General features: G+C 33.7%; 1 protein-coding gene across 3 annotated transcripts in view; it reads left to right on the forward strand.

Moving 5' to 3' along the window:
- The window catches only part of ITGB8 (integrin subunit beta 8), a 73008-nt gene extending 54008 nt beyond the window's left edge, over window positions 1–19000 (forward strand). For 2 of the 3 annotated variants that reach the window (XM_039862499.1, XM_039862501.1), the window contains exons 8-14: window positions 943–1032; window positions 4468–4602; window positions 6726–7131; window positions 9529–9754; window positions 11047–11153; window positions 14065–14228; window positions 14325–19000. In XM_039862499.1, coding sequence (XP_039718433.1) covers window positions 943–1032; window positions 4468–4602; window positions 6726–7131; window positions 9529–9754; window positions 11047–11153; window positions 14065–14228; window positions 14325–14447 — 1251 coding nt within the window. In that variant the 3' untranslated portion in view covers window positions 14448–19000. Of the gene's footprint in view, window positions 1–942; window positions 1033–4467; window positions 4603–6725; window positions 7132–9528; window positions 9755–11046; window positions 11154–14064; window positions 14229–14321 lie in introns of all 3 variants that reach the window. The other variant, XM_039862500.1, reaches the window with a different exon arrangement.
- Window positions 19001–20995: the final 1995 nt, after the last annotated feature.

Below are 20995 nucleotides of genomic sequence, written 5' to 3' on the forward strand. Positions count from 1 at the left end.
TCCAAAGTGGTACACAACAGGTGCTCAACAAACGTTAGATAAATGGATTTTTAAAATCTGCAAGTGACACATTTTCCCCATTACCTGAGATACCTAGTTGTTAGTGTCTAAGTAGTGGCTGGGATACAGAAGGAACTTAATACTTCTGAATAATGAAATGAGTGTATAAGTGGATTTCAAGACTTTTCATAATCTGATTCCTTACAGTAAACATGCACCCTTCACTCCAGTCAGACTGGTTTCTTCTCTGTTCTTACTTTATCTAAAACTCAGGGAAAGCTTTAAGCCTTTGCTAATTGTTTTTCTCACTAGGAATACCTACCTAGGGTTTTCTCCATAGTTATTCAGTACCATCCATCAAGAACACCCACTCCATGAAGCTTCCACTTGTGACTACGACTTTTTTCTCCAGTCTGGGCCAACGTGTAATAAAGTTCATTCCATGGAACAATTGTTCTGCAAAATGTTTATATGAGAAAAAAGTTTATAATTAAAGAAATGCTAGAAAATGCTGCATTCAATAATGCTAAATTATTTCTGAACTGTAGGACTTCTCTGAACCTTTAATTGCAAGCATACATTTTGAGTCTCTAAGTTGAAGAAACAATATGCAGAACTTCTCAGACTTACCTGCCCTTAGAACCCTTTCGCGTTTAAAATCTCTTGAGACTATGTTCCTAGGAAGATACTTTGGGAAATGCTGGCCTGTACTTCGATTAAGTTTTTAGGTTAGCATGTAACTTGTGCATGCACACACACTCTTGCACATATACTGCCATTTCAGGTGTATATGCTTTGGGTGCCCTATTTTTTTTTTCCTCATATTTTTTGATTCATGTAATGTCACCTTCATTGATAACTACAAGACTTTTTAATATCTGTTGGTTGCCAAACTGTTGCATATGACTGTCATTAAGTAAATGTTATTGCTATATTTTCTAGGACCTTCTACCCCTCTTGCCTGGCACCATTGCTGGCGAAATAGAATCCAAAGCTGCAAACCTCAATAATTTGGTAGTAGAAGCCTATCAGGTATGTATATATTAAACACAATTTTAAAAAATAAACTTTTAACCCCCATTTCTGTGGCAAGGTACAAACTAGTGCCCTATCATCTTGAAAGGAGTGGTGGAAAGAACGTTACATTAGTGATGAAGAACCTAAGTTTAGGTCCGGCTCCCCTAATAACTAGCCATCAAACCTTTGGAAAGTCCCTTCAGCTTTCTGTGCCTCACTGTGTCTCACTGACAGTAAACCCAGCTTAGACTACAGGTCATCTAAATTTCCTTCCAAATCGAATGTTCAGTGAGTCACCAAATCACAGCTATAGAATATACTTTGTTACCAAGAAATTTCACAATTTCCTATGTCACAAAGATAAAGTACGAAATTCACATTGTTATTTAAAGCAGTAACCTGTCAGCGGAAATGAGTTATCTGGAATACAGAAATTACTAAGAGAACTCTGTTTGAGTCTCTTAGATCAATCACTTGATGGTTCAATCAGTTATTTTAACAGTTTTATATAAAGCTAGTTTGATTAAAAGAACACCTTAAGAGATATACTATTTTACTGAGTTGACAGTTGTCTGCTGTCCCCAGTCTGCGAAGAGTGGATGCCAATGCAAAGATTTAAAGAAACATCTGCTCTTTCAACCTAGGTCATTCCTGGAATGAATCCTCTGTTAAGGTGTTGTAATAATAGTGAGTGTTACTTTAATGCCACTAAGATCAGTTATTTTCCATACATGATCTCATTTAATCTGTGCAACTGACCTATAAAACAGATGTTAATGTTCCCACCGTATATTCGTAGAACCTCAAAGAAGCTAAGCAAATTAACCAAAGGTCAAACAGCTAACAAACAGAAGCAACAGGAACAGAGCCTAGGTCTTCCTTAACTGCAGGCCCCAGGAACATCCTTCAGTCTGCTATCACCTGTTTGTTTTTTACATAGTATCCAAAGATATGCTTTATTCTACCCTGAAGCCATGGACCGTTAATAAAGTCTCACTTCCCCAAATTTTCTGATTCCCTTCCTGACATAGTAGGGTTGAGTAGCAGAAATGGTAGCCCAAGCAGTGTGAGAAATCTCAGGTTTCTCTTATTTTCTCCATGCAGCATCTGCCTTCAACTCAGATACAAAAGGGAAAGGCAGGAAGTAGACACGAGATAGAAAATGAAGGCCTCGTTTAAATCTTCTTTTTTTTAAAGTATTTTAAAATAAATTTTTTTTTTTTTGCCAAGGAATTTCTCGATGTCTGAAAATTACATTGAATGAAATAAGGAAAAGCATGTTTGATTGTATTTCTTCCTCACTGTCACAAAAGAACATTAGGACCCGAGTAGCTTCTTATCAAGGAAAATCAAATGTGTGTAAAATTCATTCTCATTCCTACTCTGTTCCCAGGAATAATCGAAATAAGGAAGGAGCTTACAGTGTCATAAGCCACCCTAGTTTTTACAGTATGGACCCATTTATTAAACAAGGAATATAATTTGATAGACTTGCTTGTGTGTCAGACTGCATCAATGGAAAGGCAAATGGCAGCATTTGGTTTTATGTTCTTTATTTGCCTAGGATCGGTATGTGATGCCTTAGCTAACTGCAGTTCTGATTAACCTTAAGCAATGGAAAAATACTAGTAAATCCAATGAAAACTTACTCTAACTAATCTTCTTAAGTTGAGATCCTGTTATTATTTTATATATGTCTATATTTTCAAAATTCTTCTGAAATTTCATTTTGTCTTCACAGCCCAACAGAAACTATTCACAATTTATTGAAAAAAAGTTTTTTCATTCTAACTTTTCATTTTTTGCACTTCATTTTAAGAATCTTATAAAAGTATATACAAACTTAGTACATGGTGAGTGTGATTACATTTTTGGTTTTATCCTATATATCAGCACTACCATTAGAATTAAAATTATGTAAAAATCATAACTCTAATAATAGTAATTTAGCTGAAATCAAGAAATGACACTGAATGAAAAAGGAATTGTATATCACAAAAAATAGATGCTGCCTCTGTACCTGTTAGATTTTAAAAGGGAAGCTTAAGATTGTGTCTGGAGCTTCATTTCTAAATCCCAAAATTGGACAAAATTTTAGATGTTTGTCTTCACACCCTCCTTGATAAAACATTACAATTAGCTTAAAGTTTTAAGAGGAGCAGAATTTCAGGAGGGCAAACTGAGAACACTTATTATAATAGGAACTTCCTTCTGATAAGTTAAACCATCATCATAACAACACCATTTGCATATCAAAAGTTTCTGTTGGTTTGCCAAAATTGTTCAATTAAATGATTACAATGTATGAGCTCCTTGGGCAATAAAAAATGTAGCTGACATAGTCTTACCTAATCCAAATAGAATTTACTAATTTGAGGAAGTATCTTAGTCTAAATAAAGATTTATTACCATAATTCCATGATCAATCATTAATTAGTCAGCACACATCTCTTTATTGATTATACAGCAGCAGAAGAAAAATTACTCAAGTAAAGAATTAGGAGTCATTTGAAGTTTTCTTCTTCATACCCGACTACTGAACTCTTTTTCCTTAGTACTTACTTCATCTTTTCCCTTCCTTTGTTTACAAGCATATCTTAAGGATCTTTCCATGGGGTAGACTCTGAATTTTATGAGATGAAATACCCACAGATCTACAGTATATATTTAATGCAGCTAGAACTTTTGAAACTTAAAGATTATGATGGAAGGAATTAGTGTATGCTTCATACATGATGGGCATTACTCAGATTTTTTTTAATGATTGCATAAATGAATAGTTTTCTGTTCAGTAAGGGGCTCTATTTCAACAGTATGAATTAGAACAAGCTAGAATTGCTTGATTGACACAAGCAATTCTAAGCTATACTTGGAAAATGCATAGGACCATATCTGGCAGGTAATTCTTATGCTTATAGGATAGAAATGGCCTCCCAAAAATTCACCTTTCAATTTTTTATCAATAATGCATTTTAGCTTTCATGATATTCTACAGTGTTTAAAACCAAAATGTTTCTCTAATAATAGCTATAAATGTCAGAAGCATGTTATAGATTTTAAACTGTCAAGATTGACCCTCTGTGATGATATGTATTTTCAATATTTTATTTAAATTTTTATCACAAAATATGAATATGATTGGATTAAAAATGATTGTTTTTATAACAGGCCGAGTGAGATTTATCTTTGAAGTAAGTGATCAAAATGCACAGTCATGGAAATATGTGAAAAAATAGAGCAATTTAAATGCAGATAGTCTAATCCTTCCATATTTATTATGAATTTCAAATATAATTGAGTCATTATGTGGTAACAGTGTTTTTATTCATCTTTTATAGAGACTCTTTGGTTTAGTTAAATTAAATCTAGAATGATTTAATAAGCATGACTCTGTGTAGCTGCTTACATTTGAAACTGCTATAGTATACAATTAAAAAATTGTCTCTGCAGAAACTAATATCAGAAGTGAAAGTTCAGGTGGAAAACCAGGTAAAAGGCATCTACTTAAACATTACCGCCATCTGTCCAAATGGGACCAGAAAGCCAGGCACAGACGGATGCGGAAACGTGACAAGCAATGATGAAGTACGTGGGTGTGCTTTTCCCCATTTAAAATAAACTAATTGTTTGGCATGCTTTCTCACAGAAAATCAAACCATCCTGAAAAACTTTACTTACTAGTGACTCCAAGGATCTTATTTATACTTTAAAGTAACTTTATTATCTCTTTGCAAAGTTCCTACTTGTTTTAATTTCATTGACTGTTCTTTCAAACTCTCAAGTTAAAATAAATATATATTATATTAAATACTTTTTCAATGATAATAACTTTAAACTTAGGTGTCACAGCCATTATATATTAGGAAGTCACATCTCCTCAAACAAGTAGTATCTATACTTACAATGACGATAATACCTTTTGGTTTTGAATCTGAAAATGCTCAGAGTAATATGAAACTGAAAATTAATAAGCCACAGAAAAGAATGGGAATGATGGAGCAGCTGATAAAGACTAAGAATTCCAAAATCTTTCACTTTGGGATTATCCCAATACACTCATCATGATCTAGGAGGAGGCAAGGAAATTTGTTAAGAACAATAAAAAGGCAGTATCATCATTTAACTAAAAAGGAATGAAATGTGGAAAAGAGAGGCCCAGGTTATAGTAGCATCAGGATACAGGACCGTGGGAGATATGGATTCTCCCGGGACTGGCACAATAGAGAGTAAACACAAAGAAATATGCGTTTAAAGGGAATTCTTGTTGGATGAAGTGATTATCAGTGAGTCATTCACCTCTTGAGGCATCAGCTGCCCCATTTTTAAATGAATGGTTTGGACGAGAAGACTTCTAATCCCTTTTCCTTCCATCTCTAAGAGTCTATGATATTATTTTAATGTCATGCTACAGAGAAAAAGAAAGTTATTGAAAGAGATAAAAAGCCCTAAGATTCTAAGATTGAATACAAGAGAATCTTCCTTTCTCTTTAGTTTGAGGACATTTTTCCCTCTTGATAAGTTCAGAATCTTCAGGCAGTATAGCTCTAACAAGATGTACATTTGAAATTAATTATTGCTAGATTCTAGTTTTGTAGGCTCCTCTAAATCATTCCTTGGACTTTGTTCAAAAGACATTATATTTCAGTTTATAAAATACATATTTGATTTTTATTAAACATATAAAAAACTTTGTTTTAACAAAGGGTAACACTAAGTTACTTTCTGAGTAAGAGTTACCTTCTTAGAGATAGTTCATTCTTTCAAAATCGGTTTTGACAGAATGTTTTTCCCTATTTCTTACTTTTTTTTTCTTTGTCTAAATTCTGTTATTCCTCTCACTTTCAACAAGTAGTATAAACAGGTTAATTCTCGGGAAGAGTCAATATGACCTCTTGATTATATAAAACCTGAGTTTTGCTCTATTATAAATATTGGCAGTGATCATATTATCCTATATGTCTGTTAATTCTTAACATTCTTAAGATAAAAAACATTTCAAGTACAACACCAACTGCATTGATTTTAATATTATGATACTAATTCTAATTTCTAATGCATATATATCGCCTAAATATAGATCTTTCATATCATTACATGTGTGTATATAAATATGTGTGTATATATGTGTATGTATATGTATATACATATACAAGTATGCATATACATGCATATGTATGTGTATATGTATATACATATACAAGTATGCATATACATGTATATGTATGTATATATGTATATACATACACATACAAATATAAATATATTTGTGCCAGGCTCTTTGCTTGGGATGGATATAGCCATATATATCCATATATATTATATATCAATTCATATATATACCTATATATATATGAATAACTATATATATATATATATATATATATATATATATATATATATACACCTACATATGTATGTATCAAAAGTGGAATGGACATTTCAAATAGTCTTGAAACTCTGTCCATTTAATGATGCAATACAGGCAAGTAGCAGTCATTGCATCTTTTTAACTGTCCAGTTTATATAAGGAAATAAATGAAATTAAAAAGAGATGTTATATCTATGTATGAAAGAGTGTATAATTTATAAATATTAATTTCTATAAGATGGCATTGATTCAAAATATCATTAACAGATATAATACTGGTAATAAAAATCATCAAGACGTATAAATATATCTTCTTCCCCTCCCTTTGCCCCAAATTTAGGTTCTTTTCAATGTAACAGTTATGATGAAAAAATGTGATGTCACAGGAGGAAAAAACTATGCAATAATTAAACCTATCGGTTTCAATGAAACCACTAAAATTCATATACACAGAAACTGCAGCTGTCAGTGTGATGACAGCAGAGGACCTAAAAGAAAGTGCATAGATGAAACTTTTCTAGATTCCAAGTGTTTCCAGTGTGATGAGAATAAATGTCGTTTTGATGAAGATCAATTTCCTTCTGAGAGTTGCAAGTCACACAAGGATCAACCTGTTTGCAGCGGTCGAGGAGTTTGTATCTGCGGGAAATGTTTGTGTCACAAAATTAAGCTTGGAAAAGTATATGGAAAATACTGTGAAAAGGATGACTTTTCTTGTCCATATCACCATGGAAATCTGTGTGCTGGTGAGTATAAATATCTACATGCAGTTTTTACTAGTTATTATTAAATTAGCATATATGTTAAAGTATCTTTAAATCTCATCTTTATAATTAGTAACCCTGAATCTGAATTTAATATTCAGAGTTTCCATCTTTGAAATTCAGGCGTGGCAACAGATTTATACCACATGATTCTGATATTTACATTTTAAATCATTTTGTGCAGTAAATATTTAAAAATAAAAAATTAATTGTTATTCTCAAGAATGCCTCAACCTTGTAAAGATATATACCAGAAAAAGAAATTACTGATGATGTCCGACAGGTTTTCTAAGATCAGGGTATACTTCTAGAAGGATCTGATTCATTCTCATAAGTGGTCACTTCCTCCAGCTTCCTCAGAGGATAGTGAGCTATAAAAATATACTTTTCATTCACTAGAGAATTCTTAATGCATTATTATAGATGGCATTGTAAATTGGTAGTGATTTAAACTTTACTAGTTTATTTTTGGAAAATCAGCAACAGAATTGTCAAAAGACAACATTCTTCAAGAAAATATTGGTTTTATAAGTAATCTGGAAGATTATTCCCAGAGGCCACACACAGATCAAATTTTAAAATGAAATCATTTGACACAAAAATATCAAAAGTATTTTTTGGCTAATTCAATTTACTGCCACCTAGAGGTTAGGTTCCAGGAAATCTATATAGCATTTTAAAAATTAATATAAATTACTATTTTCAAAGGAATTGAGTTTTCTGTGACAGTGTGCTACATCTACCTACTGTTAAACCAGCTTTTTAGTGTTTGCATTTTGGTAAGCAAATGTTAATTAGATTATTGATGAATTGAAATAGTTCATTATCATAAGCATACAGAAGGTAAGATATTTATACAAAATGAATTCTTGTGTAAGCTAAAAAATTGCCCTATATCATATAAATATGTGATATAGGGCAATTTGCCTTCTTATTTTATTATATACAAAAAATATTTTATATTCCAAACATTTATTCATCTCTACCTGGTATCATGGGTAGAATGGATTATAGATGACTTTAGAACGAACCATTAATTTTTTAGAGCTAATTTTTTAGAGCTAATCCTGTTTGGGACAAGGAAGAGAAAGAATTCTGAGATCATTTCCCTTAGCTGTCAATCTCTCAAAGAAGTTTGAAATAAATTGAGATTCCCAGTCTCTGTTTATAGTAAAATATCAAAAAATCAATGTACTGGGTCTTCTATACGACAATACTACTGATGCATGAGCAGTTGAGAATCTGCTTTGAATTATTTGTGTATAACTTGCAAGCGCAGGCCATAGGCTGACAATTACTTTCTTCACTTGCCTCATTTGAGAATAAAAACACATGTTCACAGGTCAGTTGGCTGGGATTAGTCATGAAGCTTGCTTGTGGGGAACAGGGTCTGGCAGGTGTTCGTCTGGCCTGGACTTCATTAGTTTTACATTTAGCAAAATAAGCTGACCTAACAGTGGACTCTATGGAACAGTTACCCTATGAGATGCTCTACAATAAAGGGAGGGAAGGAGGAAACTAGAGAAGGAAGGGAAGGAGGGAAGATAGGAGGGAAAAGTCTGTTGTTGAATAAGCTTGAGAAACACTATATAATCCTGTAAAAGGTAGTCCCTCTTGAAGATTTCTAGTTCACATTAGCATGTTAAGTTTTGGATACTTCTGCAGTCTAAAATCCATTTAGCTATATATAACCAGTGTTTTTCCTCAATTTATCTGTCTGCACAGATGTCCCCAACGCTGGCACACACACACATCTACTGCCTTGCTTTCTGTCTTGCTTTTTCTCATTACTAATAATAGCCCACAGCATACTTTTGACATGCCCTGCCAATCTGCTAACTAATGTCCTGAAGATGTGAAAGGATTAGTTCAGCTTCCTTGGAGATATTATCTTTAAACATGGCACTAGCGGAACTGAAGCACTAGAAGGGTTTGCCTCGTGAACCTTCAAAGTTATCCCAGGCCCTTGGCAATAACGAGAAACAAAGAGAATAAATTATGGAAGCTATTAATCAAATACTCGTTTTTGAATATCGAGTCAGACAATTAACATTACTTCAGCCTTTGTAGCTTCTTTATATTTGTGTTTTTAATTTAAACCAACGTACAGTGACCTTCAAGTAGTTGGGCAGCCACTGAAGGGCAGACTTCACAACTGACAGCACAATACATTAGCACCAGGAGATTATCTACAATCGAACAGCTTTGAAAACACACACCCCTATGTCCTGGCACTCAGACAAATAGAAAATGATGCTGTTTCCATTTCACTTGACCGGCAGTGTGTTTCCATGGAGATGGGAGGGGAATTCACGTTTGGAAACGCTTCACAAAGTCGGTGGCCCCAATAACTTAGGTCCTGGGGTGTCTTTATTGCAGGGCACGGAGAGTGTGAAGCAGGCAGATGCCAGTGCTTCAGTGGCTGGGAAGGCGATCGGTGCCAGTGCCCGTCAACATCAGCCCAGCACTGTATCAATCCAAAGGGCCAGGTGTGTAGTGGAAGAGGCACATGTGTATGTGGCAGGTGTGAGTGCACCGATCCCAGGAGCATAGGCCGCTTCTGTGAACACTGCCCCACGTGTCACACAGCCTGCAATGAAAACTGGTATGTGTTCCCTGACTGCAAACATACATAAAGCAGTCCTTCATTATAGCTATGTTTGTCCTTTTTTATTCTGCCTTTCTTAATCTTAGAAGTTGCTGGATCTTCTCCTCAGGTAAACTATTATCATCATGCTAAAAGATAAATGAATGGAGGATTTAGGAATTATAAGACTTAGATTCCAAACTTTGGCCACTAGATATCTGTGGAAGTATCCGAATTTATCTAAGCATTCACTGCCTTACCTTTTTTCAGTTAGGTTTTTTTTAAAGAATAATATTCAGTGTTCATAAAGGTTTATTGGGCTTTTTCCCAGCTTCTTTGAGATATAACTTCATGCAATTATATTGTGTACAATGTGATGATTTAGGGGCTGCCAGCTTCCCAGCTTACTACTAATTAGGTGTTTGATACAGGGCGAGTTGTTGAAATTCTCTGTGCCTCAGTTTCCTGATACCGAAAGCGAGAATAATAATAGTGTCTTGCTATAGTTCTGTGAAAAAATTAACTTAGATGATTCATGTAAAAAAACAAACAAAAAAAAACTTTGTACTTGGTACACAGTAATCATAGAATAAATGTTAGCTATTGTCATCGTTTTATTCGTATTAAAGATAAAGAATGATGGTGGTTATGAAGCACTGTAGAAATAAATGATGAATAAATGAAAGGTAATATGTTAAATGAAGGTAGCATTATTGTTTTGTGTCAATAATTAATTTTCCAATAATAGTCTGAGTCCTGTTCAAAGACCACTACTCTAAACACCGCTATGCATTCCAATTTGTTTTATTCAAACTCTTAAGATGTTCACTTTTTTGGATTGGTAGCTCAAGTAAAATTTTTTAAACTATGCATAGTAATTTATGTAACTATCTTGGAAATGCAGTACTTAAACATGATGGAGTTATTTTTAATGAATCCAAACAAAATTTGAACTGTGCATTCATTGCTAAACTTTTCCAGTAGTATCTTAATATTCATCTTCTAAAACATCTATGCTAGTTGTATGTGTATGTGTGTAGTAAGAGTATGTTATTCATTTCCTAGAGATTTTCTTCTCAAGATAAAAAAATCATAATTTTTATTTTATATATTATTAAACTACTTTAAGTGGTTAGAAAGTAACTTTGCCATGGTACTAAATTCAGTCAAGATTACAACTAAGTGTTATAGCTTTCTTTCCCATTTTTACAAGGCTGCTGCCCTAAAGCAATACTCTATTTCTTATAGAAAATACTACAGGCTACAATCTTATTAAAGTTATGTGTTTTCACTTCTGTTTCCCCTTACAGGAATTGTGTGCAATGCCTTCACCCTCACAATCTGTCTCAAGCTATACTTGATCGGTGTAAAACCTCATGTACTTTCATGGAACAGCATTATGTGGACCAAACATCAGGTAAACCAAAGTTTAATAATCAAAGCACTGAAAAAATATCTGTACAGAATCATGTTTCCCCAAAGGGCCCATAATCGACATCCTAAAGAATGGACTAACTGCTTCAATGTTTTCAATCTCCCAGAGATAGTACTCTATAAAACCAGCTGAGTATGTTTGCCAGGCTTTGGCTGAATCGTTAGAGCTCCCATCTCAGCTAAATTCCCATGCTGTGCATCTCCATGGAAATACAACAAACAGATTTTCTAGTGGCCTCAGTGAGCCAAGAATAGGAGTTTCCTATAGAGAGTCCATTTCACTCTTAGGGACAAGATCTGTGGAACTACAGTTATCCTTCATAACCCAAACCTGCTTCCTGTTATAACCTTCCTCGTGTCAAACCAACATTTACTTTCATGTTTCAGGTGAAGCCAAAAAATTCTAAGTAACAGTGGTCTGCTTTTGCAAAATGCATAGCTTCAAAGGGTTGAAAGATTATAAAGGTGGCAAAATGGAAAGATGGCACAATGAAGACTTGGGCTTCAGACATGTTTCTTGACACTAGTAAATAAGAAATATCGCCCCTCTTACTATATTTCCCTGAGCCTCAGTTTCCTCAACTGTAAAATGGAGATAATACCAATCTCAGAGTTGTATAAGATAAATGAGCCAGTGGACATGAAAGAAGTACGTAATTTTAAAGATACCACATAAATGAGAGAACCATGTGAAAGCTGTGTTCAATGATCATTTTTGAACAAAAGTTCATTAGAATCCAATAGCCAGCAACTTGCTTCACTCATGTATAAGGTGTTAAGTTATACATGAATTAGAAATTAAACTTGAAACTGTCTTCACCAAAAACATTCGTACTGCTACTTTTATCTAGCCTCTCTTCCAACCTGTAAGAATAATTCCAGCTCTTAGAGAGAGTGCACAGAAAAATAAACTTTCTCCAGAGTTGTATTTCCTCCTTCCCTCACATCCACACTGATCTTAGCCCGTAATGAATTTGGCTCTGAAAACAGCCCATGTACTGCCAGCTGGGGCTGTAGCAATCACTCCAGAAAGCTAAGTGCCTTTTCTAATAAATAGAGCCCTTACTGTCAACATGTCATTTATTATGTTAAGTAAACAAACCTACTGTGACCTGAGTGTCATTACAAAAAGTATTCCATTAAAGCTCCTTAGGAAAAGCCCCAGTTTGACCTAAACTATGATGGTCATGGCCAGGGCTTAATGTTTGGCTATCCAAAATGACATTTAAAAATGCATGCAGATTTGAGCCCTGAAAATGTCCTCTCTCCTAACCCATTAGAAATATTTGTAAAATGTATCAGTAGCGAGGGGACTCCCCACCCCTTCACAACTATTGTGCAAAAAGAGGAAAAGGGCATTTGTTAGCCACCTCTATTATCTGTCCACTCAATCACACTTAAAGGGTGTTCTTTGGTCTTTCTGGCTAAGCTTCTACTAGGCAAGAAGCCAGTAAGTGGGATCAAGCCATGTGCCCCTATAAGGATCTGCCTTAGCTGACTGAGTAGTTCTAAGTCAGCCAAGAGAAATAACAGTCTGTCAAGATGAAAAGCATGCATGTCACAAACCTTAGGGTCTATGTGGAAGGCTCCAAGGACATCGCTTTGAATAGAGACTCTTGGAATCTCCGTTGTGAGACCTGTAACGAGGGGAAAATTTTATTTATATTTAGTGCTTCTATTCTAATTAGTAGTCCTCCAGCCTCCCTTTAACCTTTCTTTCAAGGAACCTTATCATTGACCAAAACAAAACTGGGCTTTAAGTCTTCTCCCTTGGAGAGGAGCTCTTGCCTTTGTTCCTGAGTTCCTGGCTTATTCAAGAGCATGCTTGGTCATCCCTGGGAATTCAGACACAAATCACCCATAATTGGGTGATCGCTTTTTTAAGCCTTGGCAAGTCCTCCCCCAAAGGGCGCTCTCAGGGAGACCTTAAGACGTTTAGGTGAAGTCTCCAAAATCTGGCGAACACATGCCTCTTTAGGCCAGGAGGTAATTTTGTGAGTCTGGGGCAGCTGGTGAGTTCTATGGAACACTTGCATATTGTGCAATCATTTTCCTCTTGGATTTGGGTAATACCTCTGGCAGCCACAGCCTAGTGTGCCCCTCCTCTTAAGGCAGTATATCATTTCCAGCGAGTAATTATTTAGTCTTGAAAAAATATACAGTGGAATTTTCAGAAGCAAAATTGAATAATTTGGTTAACAGACAAGTAAAAAGTAAATTAATAAAAATTGGGAAAGAGATTTGTGTATTGTCCTGAATTGGACATTCCCATTTCCTGGAGAAAATATGTGTAATAATCATGAAAAGTTACACTGCAATTTCAAAAGAAATATGTATTCATCTATTACAGTTGTACTGATTTTAGCTTCTGTGAATGTTTACTTTATTTTCCATTACCGATGTGCAACAAATGAAGAGGAAACATAACAAGAGAAATATATGCTGATGAGTAGAGCTGTTAAATAATTTTTTAAATCCTGTTTTCCATTAGTAATCAAGTGTACACACCACAAAAACTGACTCCATCACTGTCTCTCTCTCTCTCTCTCTCTCCTCTCTATCATGGATAAAATTATATTTTGGTTAAGGGGTGTGGACATATTCCAGTTAATACAACTAACAAATCAAGCTGCAAAGAAATACATTTATTAAATATCTTAATTGTGGCTATTCTCCAAAGGAGAATTTTAATGAAAATATTTTAATAATAGATGTGTAATAAAAATTAGAGTTTATTCTTTGAATCAACAGTAATGGCAGTCTTTTGTTTTAAAACTATAGATATGCAAATATCTCTGGTCCTGTTAATTGAGATGGTAAATATTGTTTACTTTTGGAATCTTTGATTTACTCATTCTAGTTTTTAATCCATTTATTTATTTGCTTCATTACAGAATGTTTCTCTACCCCAAGCTACTTGAGGATATTTTTCATCATTTTCATAGTTACATTCTTGATTGGGTTGCTTAAAGTCCTTATCATTAGACAGGTGATATTACAATGGAATAGTAATAAAATAAAGTCCTCAGCTGATTACAGGGTGTCGGCCTCAAAAAAGGTCAGTGAATTCTTAAAAAGAATTACTATCAGTATGCCATTGTCTACTTCTAATATTTAAGTCCTCAATTAATGATGATATTTCTTCTCCATCAAGGACAAGTTGATTCTGCAAAGTGTTTGCACAAGAGCAGTAACCTACCGACGTGAGAAACCTGAAGAAATAAAAATGGATATCAGCAAATTAAATGCTCATGAAACTTTCAGGTGCAACTTCTAAAAAGATAAAAAGTACTTTATGAGAAACTGGATTTTTAATAATTGCTCCTAAAAATTATAATTTTAGAAGTCACAGGAGGAGACAGATTGTTCTAGATCATGCCAGTTGCTAGTTGTCCACTCGAATGAAGACTGACGAGCATCCTCATCATCATGTGACTCACATCGCTGCTGAATTTTTCAGAGAAAAATGTGTCTTACTACTGTTTGAGACTAGTGTCATTGTAGCACTTTACTGTAATATATAACTTATTTAGATCAGCATAGAATGTAGTTCATCTGAAGAGCACTGATTACACTTTACAGGTACCTGCCATTCCTACGCTTCCCAGAGAGACACAATGCTGTGAGATAGTTTTGGCATTGTGTCACTACAGGGTACAGTAATCCCTGCATGAAACATGCAACAGGAAAAAAACAATAAGGCAGTTATGCTAATGTTGACAAACACTTCAAAATTAGCAGTGAATTGTCAAGAATAGGCAGATGAATAAATGGGTAGCGTTTCACTCATTCAAGAGGTGAACAGATAAAATCTTAATCTTGAGGGATATTGCTTTTGAAACTGTAGTTTTATGCATGTGTTTGTTTTCTTCTTTTTACAAGATGGATACTAATGCCAATATTCTCCCCACTTTGCCTTTATATTTTGGTTTTCTTTCTTACAGGATAAGTTTATATATGTCACAGATGACTGGATTAAATAAGTGCTAAGTTACTACTGCCATAAAAACCTAATAATACAATGTCACTTTATTAGAATTCTGGTTTTAAAAGCTGAATGTTTAATAAGGAACACTGTAAAGTAACATCGAAATTTGAACAGCTTCGTTGTTTGCAGATGTGGAGTTTTATATCTTCTTACCTGGTAAACTGGATGGACTATTTTACAATTTCATCTATCTAACCAACACATTAAAATTCACAAGATATTTAGAAACTCTGCCTCAAGCAAAGTGCCACACCTTTGAATGCGTTTTCTCATATTTAATCCAAGTAGATATTAGCATTTTTCAAATTAAAAGCTATATTAAGCTATATTATTTTTGCCCTTCAATGAAGCCTAAGGACATACATTCCCTATATCACCTCAACCCCAATCTCCAGAATTCTAAAAGTATGTAATTGGAGGAGGATAGACAACATTTTAGAAATAAGCTAATTCACTCTTTGAGTTAGTCAAGGAACCACAGCTCAGAAAGTTCAAATAATTTCTCAGAAAACTTCTCAGTGATTAAGTGGCAGCATTCAAAGAGAACTTCTGTCTTACTGACAGGCTAGTAGTGTTCATTGCACAATATCATGCTACCTCTTGAGAGTTTTTAAAATATCTAATTGGCAAGTATTTTTAAATGTGATTTACTGAAGTCTTAAGTATATGGGCATGAGAAAATTTAAAAGCAAGGCAGAAAAGAGTAATTCAAACTAAACTGGCCATGAATGTCTTCCAATCTTTCCTCCTAATCAGGGTCTAAGAGCTAACTATAGGGACATCCATTCATGCCTTAGCCTGTGTAAACAGCACCCCCTAAAATTTAGCAAGTACTCAGCCGAAGAGATTGATACGAAGGCCATGAGCTTTTATCTCCCCCAATGGAAACTTCTTCACAATTACCATATCCCAACAGACTTACTTAGTCTGATTTTACTGGCTAGACGTCCAACAGTCCTGTGTGCAGTACAGAGCTTTGCCTATGACAACCATGTCTTCTAATAATTAACTTGCCAGATTTGCAGTCTTCTAGCACCTGAGTTAATCGAAGTGCTAGAGGTGTGCCTTTCAATGAAGACCAATCCCCACCCCATATTCTACCCTAAAGAGCATTTAAAAATATATAATACGCTGTTCTGAAGCCAACAAACACAGCAGCTCTGTTAGCCATCCCCTAAAGCCAAGCAATTATGACCCTTTAGTTGAACTGTACTTCCTTCCCCAAATGAGACTGGGGACACTGACATAATTCAGTACTGTGACTCACTTGTGTAAGATACCCTTGATCACCAAGGATAACGTGAAAATCATATTTTGCACCCTGCCTGTCTCACATAGCATACTTTTTTAAAAGGAAAATAAATGGATACCTGACAGCCCCCCAAAAGAGAAAAGTGGAAAAAATACATTTACTAAAACACTGACAATTTAAAAAAATGAACATTATGATGTTCATCAACTAATTTTCATGTGGAATGAATTAACTAAAAGTGCAAAATAAAATGAAACCCTTAAAAATCCAGGATTTATATTTTTCCACTCTCAATAATTTGCACTAATTTATAACAGACTGAGGCTGTTATCATAGGAAGGAACAAACTTCCCGACAGGCACTTCAATGCTAGCTAGTGACTCATTATGCTTGTGATGTCTTGTGCTTTCTTTTTGTACTTAAAGATCTAATTCTTAAAGATTTTAGAGCTTACGTTTTACTTGAATATTGATATTTTCCTGTATAATGGCTTGTGAGAAGAGAATTAATATTTGACTAGTTAGAATTAATTAAAAGGTAAGGGAAAACAGGGTATTCTTAGATTAAATAATATTTGTAAATAGAGCTTATTTTCAACTAATATGATCACAGGAGCCTTTTGAGATTCACTAATATTAAACTCAAGTAATGAAATCTTAAATGGTTAACAAAGTTAAGAACTTGAACACTTTTGGTACGACAGCATTTCTGTGCCCTGAAGTATGTAATGATTTAGAAATGTGCTATACATACACTACAATATAACTTCTGCATGTTATTTCTCTGGGGACATATTTATACTGCAGTGTACATGGATTTATAAGCATTTGATATCTTGTTGAAAATTAATATTTATGAAGTCGTAGATAGTCTCTGCAAGATTCAAAAATTCACTAAAATATCTGATTATGCTGTAGCTTTGGCTAATAAAGATTTTTTTAAAATCTAAAGTTAGAATAGATTTCTCATAGGGAAATTTTTCAAAACTCAAAATTAAAATTAGTGCATACATCAGATGTAACACTTCACTAAAGAATAAATTCCAAATATTTTAAATATATACTTAATTTCCAGTGAGGATATTCTTATGTATGACAACAGGCATCCAAAAGACATTGAAATATTTTTATGATGAACCATGAAAATTTTTCTCCAAAGAATTATATTCCTCCAGGTACCTGGTATAGCAAAGTAGACTCAATGGCTTTTACTTTCTTTATTTCTGTTTTTTACACTTTTTTCCTAAGAGATTGCCCTAAAATGTCAAACTCAATAAGCTTAATTGTGAAAACTAATCTAATATAATGCTACAATGAAGTTCTTCATTTCTAAACATCATTTAATGATCTTTAAAACTCATTTGTATCTGTGTACCCGAACATAGACAGACCACTTAAAAACTAAGAATTCAAAATTTTCACAACTGTTAGAGATCCTTTCAGTTTTCAAAGATTTGAGATCTACATATTTTAATAAAAGTTTCAAGTGAAATATAGCTATTTGGGAGTTCAAGCATACGCATATTGTATTTTTATTTACTTTTAACATTTAATGTATGACTATCCTTATCAATACTGACTTTAAGAACTCCATTTCATGCAATGCAAAATGAAATATATTTTCAAATAAATATAGAACAAGCATTCCTTCAGATCACTTCTGTTTTCTAATTCCTCTATGGAAAAATTTATTATGGGTAACTGATTATACATATTCATATTACATTGATTTTTCAATATAACATCTCTTAAATTGAGATGTATCTTGCAATTGTTGGCATGTTCGATTCAGTGTTGAAAGTTGTGCTTGAATAAATATTACACTAATTCATTTTTAACTAAATATTTATGGGTATAGGCACATTCCTTTCTTACATATATCTGAGAATTCATTTATGATAACATATGAGCCATTTTTCAGTACAACTGAATCACATACAACTCACCACGGAGCCTGACTGTCTGATTATGAGCTCAGATCCTGCCGACCTTTAGGTTATAAAAGCTTTTTCAGCCTCCCGTTTATACTTTATGCTCACTTAAAACCCTCACTTAAGTGACAAGAATGAGTAGGTTTCTCCCAGTTTTGTCAACAAATTTTTATTGTTTCTATTCCTTTGTAAAAGAGTACATTTATGTCATCATCTCACTTTTAAACAGAATTAACTGGAAGAATATCGCATGAAACCATCATAATTAGATTTTGCAGCATCTTTTATGTCTTATGTCAATGACAGGAGAAAAATATGTTACAACCAATCAGTGCTGTAGGAAAAAATCTTTCCCTTTGAGTCCTATTTTTTTATTCTTGAACATTTCTGGTTCTTTTGATTTTTTCCTTGGCTCTGATAAACTTACCTTCAAGCCTATGTAATGACTGTCATAAAACTGCACATTTAAATTATTTGATTTATATTAAACAATTGTTCAGCTATCTGGGCAGCTGTTAATGAAATACCTGAGAGTAACAACACTACTCTTTTATCTACCTGAAATATTTTCCTGCATAAAATTCATCTTTGTAAGCTAACTCTATTAATCATGTTTCTAACCTCTATACTTCAGTTAAAATTATTTAACCCAACAAACAAGGAAAATCAAAAAACAAAAAACACTGCAGTAACCAAGGATGGAAAATGTGATTTGTATGAAGAACCTTTACTCACTTTACACTGTACCACAGATAAATGTGATTTTGATAAGAATTCCACACATGACAAGTATGGTACGTAAATTTTACTAAGAATATTGAATATAAAATATTTTAATTCTAAATTATAAAAATATATAAATTTGCACATAATATAGAAATTCATTTTGTGTATATTTAACAGAACTTTAAAACTATTTTACATTTACCAGCTACTCATTAAAGTTTTTTAAACCTCTGCAAAAAAGTTTAGAAATGTTTTTAAATTATCAGTGATATAACCTTATTTGTTTCATTTAACAAGTCTTGTCTTTGTAAAAAAAAATTTTAACTTAGAGTGTATTTTTAAATTAAAATATTGAAATATAAAATAGCTCTAAAAAACAAATTCTCATTAAACAAGTTTTTTTATTATTTCTCGCTTGAATTATACATAAAATTAAATTGTCTTAACAGAAAATTGGGGAATATGATAATTTTACATAATATACTATGAAGCTGTTCATATAATTCTGATTGACTACTAACTTGTTTTATGTATTTATTAAAGAGCTGACACTGTAGTTGTGAGATGTCTATTTTTCTAACAGAGCTTGTAAAAGTTATGACAAGGCATTTAATTAATGCATCATTCTGTTTAAAAGTAGGTGTTAATCAATATAAAATTTTGTTTTAAAATAAAAATGTAAAGATCTAAGAATTCTCCTTTATTTACCAGTGTGTACTACATGACCATCACAGCTGCCAGGCAGCAGCTCTCTGTTATATGAGGAAATGTAATAACATCTATATATTGTCATTGGTAGAGGACATTATGTAATTCCAAAAACTACTACTTCTATAAAATTGTAGGGCCAATGATAAAGATGTTGGGGTCATTCTAATTGCTCTATTTCCCTTTTGATAGCTACCCAATGATGGAAGCAGAAGGAATATAATAATTACAAAGAACTGAAAAACTAGCTAAAAGATAAATCAGGCTTTTTCTACCAGCCACTTTGATACAAATATAACATGTTCATAAACTTCAATTGTACATTCTCAAGAGCCATATTTAAACTACCGAAATTTATGAAATAACCCGTGTTGTGATTTTTCTTTATTTAACCTAGGGGAGAGAGTAGAGCAAATGAGGGAACACATTAAAAGTTAAATAAGACATGTAGAGATATTCCCTGTCCTTTAGTTTTAATAGTTTGAAGGAAAAGGTATGTGTAGCAAACCTGCAGATAGAAGGCTTACCCTGGAGAGATCAGAGGGAAGCAAGCTATCAGAAGGTCTCACGAGTCTTTTTTTTTTTTTTTGAGAATTCATGCCGTTTGGGTGTGGGCTACAGTCTTTCATGTTCAGAATCCCCATTTTGTTGTTATGAGTATTTTCTTCCCTTCCCCTTTAGTAACAGGATCTACCCACTGGAGTTTCAGTAAAGACTTAACTACCCAGATTCCTTCGCAGCTAAACGTGGTGACAAGATTAAATGTTGGCCATTGGGATAGAAGAGGAAATAATACATGCAACCCCAGATCTCATTTCCTTTTTCCATCTTTTTGTTCCTGGGACAACTGTCTTTGCAAAGGAATTGTCAGAGCTTCCCCTTCAGCCATCAAACGCTCACCTCAAGGCATCCCTTGATAGGGAAACAATCTTTTTTTTAGCTAAACTACTGCACTCAATGTCATATCAGATAATCTGTAATGATGTATTCTTTGCATAATTATTTCACTGAATCCTTAGCAATACTAAATACCATTTTCCTCAATTTTTCAAATAAGGAAAACAAGGCACAGAGAGGTTAAAGCCTTTGTTTAAATGCATGCAGTTAGTAAGTGGCCAAGGGAAAATTGATACCTAGCTCTGTTTTTATCCCCATAAATGAATGATCATGTGTGAGGATAGATTTTACTAGTTTAACTATGTCCTCATTTCCAAAAAAACA

This window comes from Pteropus medius, unplaced genomic scaffold (assembly GCF_902729225.1).
Source record: "Pteropus medius unplaced genomic scaffold, Ma_sr-lr_union100, whole genome shotgun sequence".
Taxonomy (NCBI): Eukaryota; Metazoa; Chordata; class Mammalia; order Chiroptera; family Pteropodidae; genus Pteropus; species Pteropus medius.